This window comes from Balearica regulorum, chromosome 1, assembly GCF_011004875.1.
Source record: "Balearica regulorum gibbericeps isolate bBalReg1 chromosome 1, bBalReg1.pri, whole genome shotgun sequence".
Classification (NCBI taxonomy): domain Eukaryota; kingdom Metazoa; phylum Chordata; class Aves; order Gruiformes; family Gruidae; genus Balearica; species Balearica regulorum.
The window spans coordinates 190,583,099-190,598,369 of NC_046184.1; the positions used below are offsets into that span (position 1 = coordinate 190,583,099).

At 39.8% G+C, this 15,271-nt stretch overlaps 1 protein-coding gene across 5 annotated transcripts in view; it reads right to left on the bottom strand.

Annotated features, from left to right (window-relative positions):
• The window catches only part of LOC104629055 (complement C4), a 61,831-nt gene that overhangs the window by 12,768 nt on the left and 33,792 nt on the right, over positions 1 to 15,271 (bottom strand). For all 5 annotated transcript variants that reach the window (XR_012833344.1, XM_075741943.1, XM_075741942.1 and 2 more), the window contains 17 exons: positions 15,140 to 15,266; positions 14,701 to 14,772; positions 13,669 to 13,869; positions 12,644 to 12,755; positions 12,346 to 12,416; positions 11,261 to 11,400; positions 9,949 to 10,161; positions 8,618 to 8,669; positions 8,002 to 8,082; positions 6,745 to 6,948; positions 5,172 to 5,247; positions 4,680 to 4,836; positions 3,027 to 3,122; positions 2,527 to 2,695; positions 1,339 to 1,505; positions 757 to 915; positions 97 to 156 (listed from right to left, as the gene is read on the bottom strand). Coding sequence is in view for 4 of the 5 variants with exons in the window: in XM_075741943.1 (XP_075598058.1) it covers positions 97 to 156; positions 757 to 915; positions 1,339 to 1,505; positions 2,527 to 2,695; positions 3,027 to 3,122; positions 4,680 to 4,836; positions 5,172 to 5,247; positions 6,745 to 6,948; positions 8,002 to 8,082; positions 8,618 to 8,669; positions 9,949 to 10,161; positions 11,261 to 11,400; positions 12,346 to 12,416; positions 12,644 to 12,755; positions 13,669 to 13,869; positions 14,701 to 14,772; positions 15,140 to 15,266 (2,157 nt within the window). In the remaining variant the exon portion in view is untranslated. The remainder of the gene's footprint in view (positions 1 to 96; positions 157 to 756; positions 916 to 1,338; positions 1,506 to 2,526; positions 2,696 to 3,026; positions 3,123 to 4,679; positions 4,837 to 5,171; positions 5,248 to 6,744; positions 6,949 to 8,001; positions 8,083 to 8,617; positions 8,670 to 9,948; positions 10,162 to 11,260; positions 11,401 to 12,345; positions 12,417 to 12,643; positions 12,756 to 13,668; positions 13,870 to 14,700; positions 14,773 to 15,139; positions 15,267 to 15,271) is intronic.

A 15,271-nucleotide genomic window follows, 5' to 3' on the forward strand; every position in this document is an offset into this window, starting at 1 on the left:
AAAGCATAAAGCCATGGCAAATAATTTCTCAGTTTGTTTTCAAGAAGGGAATAAAAGAAGTCCAGATGGACTCTGAATTTCTAATTTACAGCTTACACTCATTGTCCCATTTCCTCTGCCATGTACGGACACTTCAAGTTTTCTCCCAAGTTCAAACTGCAAACCAAGGGGAAAAAAAAAAAAAGAGATTTAGTCTGTGCTCAGCATTTGATCTATAGTTTTTCTGTGATCTTCATGATCTTCTATGCCTTTGACTTTGAGAACTGGGATAGAGGAAATCTTTAGCTATGGAAGGAGCTATGAGACCTCAACTCTCAGAGGATTTTTAATGTGCTGGGCTTACTCTTCCATTCTGGGGCCCAGGAGACATATTTTTGCCAACTTTACTCTGTCCTCTGCAGCCTGGATGTGACATTTTCACAGGTCCCAACACACTGAATATCAGAATATTCCCCTTCTCCTCATTCCATAGCAAGACTTGGGCTGCTGGCTGCTCTTCACTACCGAGGGAGATTCATGTCACCAAAGTCCTTGAAGAGGCAGGAAAAGGCCTCTAAAGTGTGCTGCTAAGCATCTGTTGATTATTTTTTCTTTAAAAAGCTTCTTTTTTTTTTTTTTTTTTTACAGATTAAATTATTAAAAAATACTATAAACCAGCTATATGATGATTGCTTAACATGAGAAAAGCTAGGCCAGGTGATCTCATGTTTCTCCTGTTTGAGGGAAAAAGGTTTGAAACAATAGATGGTTGTGTACCTCTAGCTGCTTCTGAATGGCTTCATCAGTATTAGTCAGAGTAATAACATAATCCTTCTGCCTTCCAGGTGTTCCCAGTTTTACAGTCAGGTTGGTGGAAGCAGTGCTCAGTGCTTGTATGCTGTACGCTGACAGAGCTTCTAGGGCCACCACTGTGTCCTAGGTGAGAAAGACATGCAAAAACCCCAGCAATTATGCCAGGTTATTTCAACAATTTGTAAGATGACATGATCAGTCACCTGGAGCTATTCTTCACCTTCAGGTTTTTTGCTGCTTTCAAGTTCTCCTGTATCTGTTTCTACCTGCACTATTTGTTTAATTTCCCAGCTGCTTCTTTTAGCATTAAAATCCTAAAACTGCTGGAGTTCTGTCCTTTGATTACTATAAGTCTTCATAAAGAAGAAGGATCTTTGCTGGCTTGTAACATTTTTTATTAATGGGCCAAAATCTTTGGTGCTTCATACACCGAGGAAGTTCAGGATTAACTGCTACGGTGCTTTCAAATTGAAATGAAAAACTATTTATGGGGCTTCTGTTTTCTTCCCTCCCCCTGAAACTCCACCCGGACTGGTGGTCAGGCACCTGTGTAGAGCAGTATCCTCCACCATAGTTCCTTCTTTCTGTCAGCCACGTGGCAATAGGTCTTGCGTACTCCATGTCTTTCACGAGCAGTGTTTGAAGCAATGCATAGGCAGTGGTTTCCACTGAGACTGCATCGTTGCCGTTTCCCCAGTAGCGCTGCTGCTTTGCTGTAAGAATAACTCAGTCTTGAATCCCCTTGGTAAAGACATCTGCCAACAATGACTATTGTTCTACACAATGGATATTTCATGTCGTAGCGCTGAGGCACCACAAGACACAGATGCTGTCGTGAGAGCAAGAAATCAGTTGGGAAGCAGAGACAATGGACAAGGAAAAATCACATGTTCAGTTTTGGCTTATCCAACCATTACAGACTAATGATCCCATTGTACAGCAATGTCCATCTGATGGAGTGGTAGCATTGTGTCTGGTGGTCCCTGAGAGATTTATTATGCCCATAAGTCCAAGCTTGATTAAGAGAAGCATATTCCCTATGCTTAAACTATGGCTATTAAACCATAACATTTAATGTTTATTAAACCAAACTAATTGGGAGAAATGAATAGCATGGCAATGCGGCCACACAAGCAGCTGACTCAGTATTGACCACAGCCACACACTGGAGCGTAAGAGGTGACATCCATATGGAGCTGGAACAAAACACTGAGAACTGGTGGGGGGCTTTGAAAGCATCTGGGCTGGGAAAGACATCTTCCCTCTTGCTCACAAATCCAGTCTGGGCTACTCCCACACATAGCTGTTCATTCCCATTTACCCATCAAAAGTTTCTTCTTTTTCAGCTGGCTTGGACTTTTTCTTTTTTTCAAATGCACTTTAGGGGTGTGGAAACTTTGATAGGCAGCAAAGGAAGCAGAAAAGGTAAATGACTATTTACCATGGTTTTGTTCCAATTCCAGTACCAGACAAGATCACAGTCCAAACTTCACAATGCTAAGTTGTTACTTTATAGTGATATTAATTATGCAAAATATATTACAATTTAAATATGGAAATATTTAATTATGTAATTTAAATAATTGACTATATTACACAAATAAATACACACTTCTATAAAATTAAACAGCCTTAATTTACTTGAATACACTTTGTTCCCATAAGAGAGTGCTGCAAGTGCTTTAATTAGGAAGAGTGCTTTCCAACTGATTTTTTAAGAATGGTTACTAGTACCTGCATCAAAAACAGAACAGCCTCGTAATTTTTCTTTTGCCATCTGAGCTTCTCCACTATCAGACTGCACAAGTGTCAGAGCATAAGCAGTGATAACTGTAGAATAGCAGTTAGTATTTGTTGAAAGCTGGTTTTTCATGTAAGTCACTGCTCGTCTAACTACTTGTACCTGTGAAAACACAGAATTAATCGATATAAAAAAGGTCATCCAACCCTACTAAATGTTATTGCTGGTGTGAGGACTAGGAAATTAGAATACTTCAGTTTATTAATTTTGAGACAATTTTAATAGTTTTTGCTTAGTGGTTAAAGCCATTGATGGAGTGCGTAGCTCAAAACACTTTGTTGTACGTTAGGCCATGGCACCTTTTCCTATCCACCACAGATGTAAACAGACTTTTACCTCCTCATTTGCAGTACTTTAAGACAGCAGAATGGACATGCCATTGTGCAATAGCCTTCAGATAAAAGCCTTAAAGATAAAACGTCAGGTTTCCTACCACATCAGGTGACTCGTAGACCTGTAGAGTCTGTTGCAATGCTATAGTTACAAAGGCTGTCAAAGCCAAATCCTCTTCTGCTGACCCAATGCCACCCTGATAGATGAAACATGAAAAGGAAAAGTTAAATGTACATGCATGTGCTTACGATTAAATTTAGAAAAATCACTTTTCATGGAGTCAAACCATCTGACCACAGACCACGTAGTTTTACCCTTTAATTTTGTTTAACAGCTCGTGGCAGTCTAAAGTCTATCTTCTACAAAGGCAGCCAGTTTGCATTAGGCAAAGTTAAGAGATTAGGAACCCACTACGTCCTTCAGCTGGTAATCAAATATTTAATTATTTAACTAATAGTTAAAAATCTACAATTTCTCATTGGAATCTTCATGTATTCAATTTCCAATGTTTGGGGTTTTTTTCATTTCTCTGCTACTCCCTATAGACTAAAGAGATTTTTAACATGCAGAACTTTTCTCCTGTAAAGGTATTTATACACCATTAGTAGATCATTTCTTCATCGTCTTCTTGATAAACTAAACACAGTGCTCTCATTAGCTTTTCCCCCCTGAAGGTCTGCATTTTCATTACTATTCTTCTCTGTGATTCTTTTGCTCATGCTTTACTTTGACAACAACCTTAGGATCTTCAACAGCCTTTGACAATAATCTTCTCCTTCACTCAGCCCCAGATGTTTATCCTAAGGAGAAGGATAGGTTGTCTGCTTGGAGACACTTAAGTCTCTGTACAAAATTATCATGCACAGCTCCTGAAGCAAATGTAAAATAGAAGATAAGTATCTCAGTGTGAACACAGGTCAAAAAACCTTTGGCAAGTTCTTTAGCTGGTTTTTTGTTTGTGGGTTGGTTTTTTTTTTTTCCCCCAACAGTGTTACATCAACTGTGGAACTGGCTTTGAAGGTGAAAGCCTTACTGGTGGTTTGACGAAGATAATTAATAAAATTAATACACTTTTTCATATAACTACAAAGGTATCTGCATTTTCAAAGAATTTTGGAAGATGCACATTATTTTCATATCCTACATGCATCATGGATAGCATAATAATTTTGTGTTTCTGGACACTTGCAGGGGATATATAGACTAACATATACAATTGGAAATTCTGATTAGGTATTCAGGTTTATTTTTTTTTCACCATGGTAGTGGTTAAATACTGAAAAAGGTTATCCAGAGAGGCTGTGAATTTCCCATCCTTGAAGGTACTCCAGACTCAGGTGAACACGGGCAATCTGATCTAACTAGACCTGTTCTGAGCACAGGTTGGACTAGATGACCTCTGGAGGTCCCTTCAAAACAAAATTATAATTCCATGGCTCTATGGCCTTTGGCAACAAAAGGCATACATTTTTACCTAGCACAAAGATCTCAGAATTAATTTTCTAAGTGCATAGGTCAGCTGCAAAATTATCTAAGGCTGGATCAAAAGATAAAGGTGGTGAAGTGCCAGCTATGAGTCTCTGACATAACGTACCTTTTAACAAATTCATTTTACATTACAAATTTTGTACTTCTTACCTTACAGTTTTCTTTTCTTTAGATACATTTTTGGTTTCTCAACTACCCTGAATATTCCTTTTGATCCTTAACAGCCCTAAACGTGAACAGATTCTTCTAAATACAAATGACCTACCTGCATAGTCCTGTCCAGTACTGGGTGATGGTCGTGGAATGAATAATCTGTCTGTTGTTGTTGAAGCAAGTAGGAAATCGAGTTGTGTATGTGACTGTCTTGGACAGTAATGTATTCTCTGCACCTTGTGAGTACTTTAACAATGAATGCAGTTAACCTGAACAAAAGATAATGTTCCAAACTTGTGATGACATGTATTTATAGAAGACTATATTGACAGGAAAAGAAACAGTCATTCTGTAGACTCTTATTCAATACAGCGCACTCCCTGGCACTTAGTGAGTTATTATTCAACATGAACGTGAATATTTCTACTCTGTTGCAAATGCAAAATAACCAGTGGCTCCATATAAGCCTCCTTCATCAAGGACTAAACATGCTCAGAGATTTTGCAAATCCATCCCCCCAGAAAAACTTCTGATGCATCAAATGATAATAGTGGTATTTTGGAAAAAAAAAAGAACCAAAGCTGATTACGAAAAATACACTTACCAGACACTACTGGGGGTTGTTTTAAATGCTCCATAGGAACCATCCACCTTCTGAAACTCAAGCAGCCGAGTATAACCTGCATGAACAGGATAGCATGTAACTGTTCAGTGAATACACATATTTCTTGGGCATTTTCATACATCACTTGTATTAGCATAGACATGTTCAGTATTGACCAGTGGAAGAGTACATGGATGTGTTCACTGGTATATTAAGGAGGAAATGATTGGGTCATCAGCCCTTTGACACAGAAAAACCACTAGGCTTAAAAGGTGCTCTGTCTTGTGTGACTTAATTGAGCCAGAAAAACCTGAAAACTGCAGTTATCTGTGGTTACAAAGCATTTTCTGTGTAGTGAATCTTGGGAAAGTTCTTTCCCATTACTGACAATTTTTCAAGCTGTTGACTTTATGGTGCATGGAATCAAAAAATATACAAAACATCTTCTCTTGGGTCAGACATAGGCTTAGAAATCATGAGTTGTGGCCTCTGATCTTGACTGCTATTATCTTGACAAAGTCTGTATCATAGCCACACAACTCATTTTCTACCCTGGTGAACTTCAATAAGAATCAATAAAAGCGTAATATAGTGAGTAAATGCTGGTGATACTACCAAATACTCATCAGCAGGATCTCATGTCACTGTAGGTAATCTTAGATAAATAGGCAAAGACTTCCATTTAGCAACTGTTATCATATTTTTAATCTCTATTTATGCCCTTATTTTTCACTGATGAAATGTCTGAAGATCATGAAGAACGCTTGCTTTATGACAGGTGCAGATCACTACAGTTAGAAAGATCAGCTGTACCTGCTACAATACTGATAACTCCCGGGCTCTATGTTAGTGCCTGTGAGCTGGAACATCTCCACTTCCACATGCTGTGGTCCTGGCTTTGCTGTGCATTTAACATCAGCTTTGGATCAGGTCTTGGAATGGGCTCTTCAAGAAGCAGCCTTGCAGCTGTCTTCTCCCTAAGGAAACTCCCTCCTTGGGTTGGTCCAAGGCTATTGGAGTCATTCTAGCTCATGTAATGAGTACGGGAATGTGGAAGAGAAAGTGTCAGTGGCACGATTACCATTGGGAGTTTCCTTAGTGATACTCCTCTTGCCAAGTACAGACATCTGCAACAGAGATGTCTACATCCCAGCTGGTTATCCTAAGCACTGTCTATGATCCAGGGGGAGAAATAAGCATTTTTAGGACATGATTCATCTTGATCTATTTTGCACATCTACGTTAGGGGGAAATGATCAAGTGGCCTTTGCTATCCATTTATTCTGAAAAGAATTTGAAATTGATCAGCTCATATTTTACTTTCTGCTTCTAAATTAGGCAAAAGAGGGTGCACTGTGAATGTCAATAGTGTGCAATATCAGATGTGGGCAATTAGTCACCTAAATCCTCCTCACCAGTTCTGTTTCTTGTGTCTGCAGATTGTCAGAGGCATTTCTGTGTGGCTGCGTTAAGACAACACTCATTCCTTTGGCAGGTAGCAATGGTAAGTGTGCAATGCAAAGGGATAACAAAGACTCTGTTGGTTGGTCTTTGAGGTTTTTTTTCTGCGTACCTTTTTCAATCATGTCAATGGCTTCCTCCTTCCGTTCAGGATTAAAGTTCACCCACTGCTCACTGGCATCCAAGTACTCAATAGCATAGACTGCAGGGGCCATTTTCACCATTGTTTGCTCTGCACAGCCTGTGGGCACTTGAATAAGTTTCTCAACTCCAGTGAGACTAAGACAATTTTCAATAGGCTCATCCATAACATTCCCTGTTGTAAAAAACACAAGCCATGGTATATATTGTATTTAAAGCTGGATGGTGTAACATGAAGAAAGGTGATGCTAACTGTAGGTTGACACTCCAGCATGGCCTGATACTTCTCAACACTGCTTTCAGCTAATTAAGACTTCGTAAAGCTGGAGAAGAACAAGGATGAGGTGCCAGGCCCTGGGAAAGCTGGAGAAAAGAAGCTGGGACAGTGAAGGAGCATGGAGAAGAAAGAGTCCTGAGGCTACTGGAGGCAGGGAAGCAAGGGAAGGGGGAAAGACTGGTGCTTCAGGTTTGAGCTGGAAAAGTCTTGTCAAACCAGACTTGATCCTCCCACAGAGGGCAGAAAGATCATGCCTTAATCATGCCAAACATTTTGTTCAGAGTTGGTTTTGTTTTCTTCGTTGCAGTTTTCTTATGTATGTGATGAATTCAAGCATCCCCATACTTTAGAACAGGGATTTGAAATGGAAGCCAATAACCTTTGTGTCAAGAATGCCTCATTTTACATTTTCTGGAAAAAAATGTTTTTATCATTAATAACAGTACTTGCTAGTAGATGTTTTCTAAAATACATATGCGTAAGTATATATATATGTATATGATTATTTGGTTAAATGAATATATGATTGTACATATCTTCTCTTTAGAAAAACAGAACTTTCCAGAACTTACACATCAGTCTGGCATCTTTATTTCTGAAGACTAAAGCAGATTTCTACAGACCTACATGCAGTGTGAGGTTACTAGAGAAGGTGAACTCTTCCCTTCTCCTCTGGCCTTTCCATAAAGTAAGCCTGGGCACAGTGAGGCAGGATGGACCGCATAAGGCTATTACATCCAGTACAAGTGAAGACGAGTAATTAGAAAGAGGAAAGGTACTGGATGAGGCTTGGGGCTGTTATTTTTATGATTTGGGCATGTAGCACAGACCAGTTGAGTCATAGCAGAAAAATGAGGAGGGAATGGAGGCTTGACATTCAGGAATGAGCAGCACAAAGGGGCATGTCTGTTGTCACCTATGGAGAAGTTATTAACAAAAGATTGCATTTACCTTTCAGGTTAACAAACACGTGACTATCAGAATTCGGTACCATATTAGATGGTCTGTTCAGGTCCAGTGTATGGGACTTCACTGGAAATAAATAGGAAATTGAGATCTACATCCAGACTCTTTAAACATAAAAATGTACAGTGCAATTTTAGAACATTCTTTTCATTACACATCTCACAGTTGATAGCAATTATGACAAATGTAATCAGAAACATTAAATGGAAATTTATGAAAAGAAATATCCTTATCTTTCTTAAATTGATTTACTTTTCAATCATTAGCAATATTTTTTTGGCTTGAAATGAGGCTTGGTTTTAATACCTTTTAAGACTCATTTGTAAATGAAATAGATGCCTATTTAATATTTGAAGAATGCTACCTTGAAACACAGAAGTAATACAAATAAATTCTAAATATTTAGAATTAAATTATTTTTCTTTCCTGAGTCTTTTGCTATGTATTGGATGAAGAGATTTGTGACAAGTTCTGGTCAACCAAAGCAACGTTTGTACATTAAGAAGTATTTCACTGCACCCATCAGATATTCGCACAAGGCTTTACACTCCCTGTCCCCACTTCAAACCTCATCTGTATCTAATTATTTTGTGTAACTTACAGTCACTGTTAATGCAAATGGTACTTTCTTCTCTCTGTAAAACACCTTCAGCCTGTACAGTTGAGGAAAGAAAAGTTAAAATATTTGCAAGCACTCACACCTGAAATTAAGGTGCATGAAATCTGTGTTCTCCACCCTTGCGCTAGACCAGCAGATGGCAGAAATAGGTTATTTTGGAATGAGATTTCTCTCCAGGTGAAACTGAAGCTTCAAATCAGAATTTCAGTCTCCCAATTGAAATGCTAATAAACTCTACTGACTTTTTTTGTTATTATTGACTTATTTCCCTGGATGAAATTCCTTTAACCAAAAATAACCCAGAAAAATTAAACTTCAAAGTTTATTCTCAGCTTTGTGAGTGATGCAAGTCCAGATCACACATGGACTTACTTTTATAAACTTTTCAATTATGAAATCCACCAAGTTATGAGTTCATTTGTTGGTAAAACTTCTTTTTTCTTCTTCTTTCTGATTTCCACACGTCCCTGTTCCAACAGTCTGTATTTTAATGAAGCTATTTTTACAGATGCTTTTGCTTTTTTGGTTTAGCACTGAACTCTGAGGCTGTGTATGTCTCTAGAACAGTCATGGCCTGTGACAACAGTAGGTTCTCAGCATCCCACGCCTTATCTTTACCTACATGGCTATACCTTGACATTAACAGTGTAAGGGTTCATATTCTGCACTTTTTGTGTGGGTTGAAAATCGCCCTCAGTGAGCTACTTGGGTGCTGTAATGAGTCTATGTTGGTCAGTGCTGACTCTTTAAAAGTCATCTTTTCTAAAAGGCTCCTCCTTTTCATTACTTTGAAAGAGAACTAAGGTATTAAATAGTCAACACATCTCTGTTTGTATGTGTTTTACCTATGCAATAGTTAAGGTTGAAGATCCATTAAATAGAAGGAATAAAATTAAACTTCATGTCTAGCAGAGGCTATTTCCTTCTCAAAATATTGCTAGATGAACATCAATCTCTGCTTCATAAGGGAAAAGACTTTTTATAAGTATTGATGAAGCAGGTGGAAATTAAATATTAAGAGAAGGGCACTGACTGCATGAAGGAAGCTGCTGCCATGTCATGGGTAGAAGAATGTCTTTTTGCCTTACAGAACAATTATTTCCATATACACTACACACAAGCCCACCACAGGGTTAGATTTCTTCCCCGTGATATAGCTTAATCCTTGCTGAGAAACAGGTTTCCTGAGATTGCCTTCCAGCCTTATGTTTCTAGGATTTCACTCCCTCCATGAGAGCTCCACACATAGTGAATATGATATTTGAGGAGAAACACGTTTGCGATGTGCCCTGCCCTCAACTAGTTATACCTACCACAACATTGAGGTTCTTCCTAATGCTGTCGCTGTGCCCAGAAACAGCGTCTAAAGCAGTAATAGTAATTGGAATTTCTCCCACAATCAGAGGGACAACTGAGAAGTAGGCTGGTGTTGCAGAGTTCCCCTTAATCGTCAGTGCCAGCTGCACAGCCTTCTCCGTGGCCTCTGCAGTGCACAGCCCCTTCACTCCGTCCATCGTCACTGTAACCTGCGGGGACAAGGCAATGCCTGTGATCGGGCTTAGCGCATACCTGCACAGAAAAAATACTCCAGTTCCACGGTGTCTGGATAAGAATGGGAAATGAGAAACAGGTATCACAGGAGACTAGCTTTTGCTTAAAAAAGAAATAGCAATGCGAATATTTTGCAAGATGGAAAGTGTTTTCTACTTCACCTCCCTGAATTTCTTATGCTGCATCTATAAAATGGGAAACCTTTTTCACCAAGAAGTGATAAAATGCTGGCACAGATTGTCCAAAGAGGTGGTGGAGTCTTCCTCCTTGGAGATACTCAGTATTTGACTGGACAAGGCCCTGAACAACCTGCTTGAACTGGATCTGCTTTGAGCAGCAGGTTGGACCAGAGACATCTATGGTCTGTTAACATTCTTCTACACTGACTAGGGCTGTGAAGGTAAATCAACTAGTATTTCATCGTTACACTGAATTTGCAATATAGTTTTGGCCTGTCCCTGAACCGCAGGGAAGTAAGAAGGATAGTACATTTTTATACATCTCAGCTCTACACCATTCAACACAGTTCAGAAGATGCTGGTCAAGCAGAGCTGGCTGAGAGGTGGGAAGAGATGAAAAAAAGAGCATCAGCCTGAGGATGATGGATGTCCTAAGCCCAATGACAACTGTGGCCATATACAGAGCTGGATAGGCATCACATGCAGACAAAAAGTAGCTTTGCGTTGTATGCACAATGAATTTTCTGGCTAACATATTGGATTGTGTGCTCATAATTTGCCTCTGTGTCTTGTGTACCTGCTTTATCAACAGCTGGGTGTTGCCCAGACTGGCAGCAGCAAAAAAGTAACTGGTTGCTTCAATGAAGAGGGAGAAGACATATACAAACGCAAGGAATTTGGCTGTGTAATATGATAATAAAATCTGTTTTATACAGTAAGTTTGATTACCAAGTAGAACTGATCCTGTCCTTGGGGAGACTTTCAAATTAGGAGCATGGTGTCTGGGCTGTAGGAGCGCGCTGAAAGGTGACTAGATCATTTACATTAAATTATTAAATAGCTATACATCTAGCTAGCTAGCTGTGTATAGCAGAGCAGTTGGTGGTAATACTACCTGGAGATCGGTGGGCAGATAGTTGTAAACCACTGCTTTTATTTCTAGTTGTTCATGTCGTCTGACTGAGTATGGTAATCTCAGGGACACAAAAAAGTCTTTGAAAACTGCAAAGGTGTGGGGGTCAGCTATGCAAAATCCTGGGTTGGAAAAAAAATCAGAGTTGAGAATTACACACTTAACATCAGCTCATAAAAAGTTAAATGTCTAATCAAAATCATTGCCTAGGATCCCTTGAGGTCAAGAGCAGGAGAGGGAGACAGACATATCCAGAAAGCATTTCAACTCACCTGCACTAGAGACCTATCTCAGGGGTGGATGACTTGCCCTCTGTAGTCACTGCCATGGTTTTCGATAGGTAAAATTTGGCAGGAGCGTTTGTAGGTTTTGAGAGTGAATTGTGGCCCAGTTTTCCTGCAAAGGCCATGTTTAAAACACAATGACCTTTCCTTGCTTTCCGTAAATAAACTCCATGCCCATCACTGCACCCTGGAGGAGCCGCCCTTTCCAAAGGGGAGTGGGCAGTACCAGGTGGACCCTTTGTCCCTCCCGCATGGTCCTGGTCAATCCCCAGGAGCTCCCAGAGAGCAGCACCTGGGAACCTGGGCTCTCTGGTGTCCAGCCCTTGCTGATCCTCTGCTGGTCTCCTGGTGGTGTTCTCTTCTCTGGCTTTCCAGAGACTACAGACTTTCATGCTTCTCTGAGATGGCTAGAACTCATTACCAGAAATATTCATATAAAAATGGTGTTATTACTGCTACTTTTCTTGTGGCTTCCTAGCCATGTGGAAGCTAAAATGAGATGGTTTATAGATTGGAAAGAATAAGAGACAGTTTTGATTGTGTAATCCATCTTCCTTCAGAGCCCACTTCATGTTGATTTTATAAATACATATCTATCCCTTAAATTCTAGCTGGTCTTTAATATGGCATAAAAGAGAGGAGTAAATGTCACGATCAAAACACTGTGTTTTTCAGTACAGACTGTTTCACTCTGTCAACATAACATTGTATCTCTGTTTTAAAAAATATATGTTCTCTATTCATCCATACAAAGAACCCTCCCAAAATACGCAATACTTATACCTTTTTGAGGAGATATGCTTATTGCCTGAACTTCCCAGGTAGTTATAGAATCAGGAACAAAGTTTTCTACACTAAGAAACACAAAATAAAATATATTAGGAAGGATGTAGAAAATGTAAATATCACCATTTACTGAAGTTTGAGTATTGTAAGGGGAAAAAATATTCCCTCAATTGTGGAGAGAAAGTACTTCCAAATATTCTGAAGTCCTCTGTATCAGGTAACACAGAAATCTGGTATTTATATACATTTTACTGTACAAATTTAGACATATTCATCTAGTCGGGTAATACAGTACCTATGGTTTCCAGGGTTTTTCACTTCTTCAAGATTCCACCACCAGCTCTCAGGAAAATAACTGCGCAAGTTGACAGAAATGTCATCAAACAGTTCTTCGTGCTCATCATAGTCTGTAAAACAAGAGTGAGGTTTCTGTGCTGAATCATTTGGCTGCTGACCTTACACTGTCTTGCAAGGAGTCAGTTTGTCAGAGGGAAAGCAGCATGAAAAATAGTCTGCATGAAAAGTCTTATCTGGGTTTCTTGTGCACTAAAAAAAAAAAAAAAAAGCTGAAAAAGAAACAATATGACCAAAGATTTTCATTGAATAAAAGGACAATTCTTCTTTCTGTGTTCAATAACTATACACTACCAAACAAGAAAACATTCCCTTCTAGCAATGTGTAGCAAAGATGTTCCCACCATCCCGTATTTGTGATACAGCCAGAATGGGGAGCTCTGAGAAAAATGGCAGCAGAAATTACACTTAGAACGGGGTCATTTTGAAAACGAAATATTTTTTGTTTGACATGAGCTCTTGTGTGATCAGAGATAGACTTTGGGGAGAAGAAAGGAAGAAAGAGAATAAGTTGTCCCTGGCTGAAGTGGCCACTTCTCGTGAGGTAATGTTTTGGAGGTACTCGGGTGTTATAATGGGAGGGCCACTAATAAAACAGTCACGAATCCAAGATCACTCAGAGCCCTGAATGCAGACCGTCCCTGCCTTCTCTGCTTGGCTGTTGGCACCCTCCCGAGGTGCGAGCAGCGGCCAACAGCTCCTCTGTAAGGCTGTTCTGGCCAAGGGTGGCTGAAGTGATTCCTGCCTTTTCTTACCCCAAGAAGCTATCCAGTCCCACTCCCACCTTCAGAGTGTTCAGTTGTGGAGATGCAAGGGTGTGTGGGTGCTGCTTTATACCAGGGCTCACTGAAATACTGATGTGAAGACTTCCCCCCTGCCCCCAGAGCATTAAATGCCCCTTAACCCTCCCTTGCCACCATATGAAGGGTATTTTTCTGTAAACAGTTGCATATCACTGTTCTTTACATCGTGCCAAGCCCACTCTCATCTTCCGCTTCGCCTGCTTTCGGAGGGCCGTGGCTTTCTCACAGCAATCCTGGAAGGCATTTCTGCATTCGGGGGAGCCAGCCACCTTTGATAACCTTTTTGCACAAGGAAGCCTCATGGGATTTAATTTCATTCCATCTTCACAGCATTTTTGTAGATCAGTGTTTTGATATTTGCTGGCTGCAATATAATTAAAGCCCAGAATTAGTCCTGTGGAAGCAGCAATAAGTGTAAAGGTGTTCATTGTGCTCATTCCTGTCACTCTTTGCAATTAACATGAAATGTTATTGCAACAGTCTACCTTCAGCCAGGGACCTGTTCTCCATCCTAAAAACAGTCCATAAACACAGGAGGAAAGCGTGGGCCCTACGGCATCCTAGGTATTCTAGTCTAAACTTTCTCTCCAAATTCAGACTGTAAATTAAAAATGCCTCCTTCGCACACTAGAATTAGGTATCTTGATAGAAATAGTCATGACAATGTTCTCATTCTTGAATAAAGAGACTGGTTGCAAAGGAAAATCCCAGCTTCAAGTCTTCATGTCCTCTGGCAAGTAACTATCATTTTTTCTAGACCAAATAGTATACTTAATTGGAGCACAAAGTACCAAAGATGGCACAACTTCAAAACAGAATGTCAAGAAAAAAAATAGGACCTATAAAACATTTTCTGGCCATATAAATAATTTTGAAAAACCTTTAAAGCCATGACTGATTCTATGATGTGCTATCTAGTAGAAGTACTTCACATTTGGGATTGTAAACTGGTGAATTATTTTCCATTTGCAGCCAAGTCACTAGTTTTGTTTTCTGAGTTGTTTTGACAGACGATGCATCAGGTCACATGACATAGCATACATACATGCTATGCTGTGTGTGTAACGCAAGAACTGGGACTATGAATATCTTGGTATTCTTTACTATCCCATCACTTCTTGCTCCCTAGATCCCAGCCAGTTTCCTTTGCCTGTCCCTGCTAAGCCTTTCAGGCCACCTGGATGAGCAGACATACCAATTCCTGACATTTTCTTCTGAAAATCCAAAGATCTCTTCTGTCTTCTGCTAGTCTGGAGGCATTTATAGCCTGGTAAAGCAGAAAAGAAGAGCTTGGTTATGAGACTGCGACAGTAATAGCCTGATCATTCAAGTCATTCATGGAAGACCCATCTTAGGACCCATCTCATTCACAGAAGATCCACAATGTGCTGAGTTACCTTCCAGCCCTAGTCAATTCTGCCCGCCCCAGCTGGGCTGGACACCAAAGGACCAGCAGCCAAGATCTGGGCTATATCTGAGCTGCCAGCACCAGTGGAAGAACAGAAGAAAAATCCACATGCAAGGGAGATCTTACAACATCACAATAAAATGTTTCTAATTTTTAAGCACTCACCTTCTCCAGATCTGTAGTGATCTTGTACAAATATCTAAAGTAAAGGACAGATTGCACTTACCTTCCCGAATATTGGATTTAATTGTATCTGATAAAAAGGCCAGACCAACATCAGTAAAAACTTGAACACTATCTGCACCACCACCTGGAGAACATCCAAGATCATACGAATTCATTGCATTAAATACCTGCC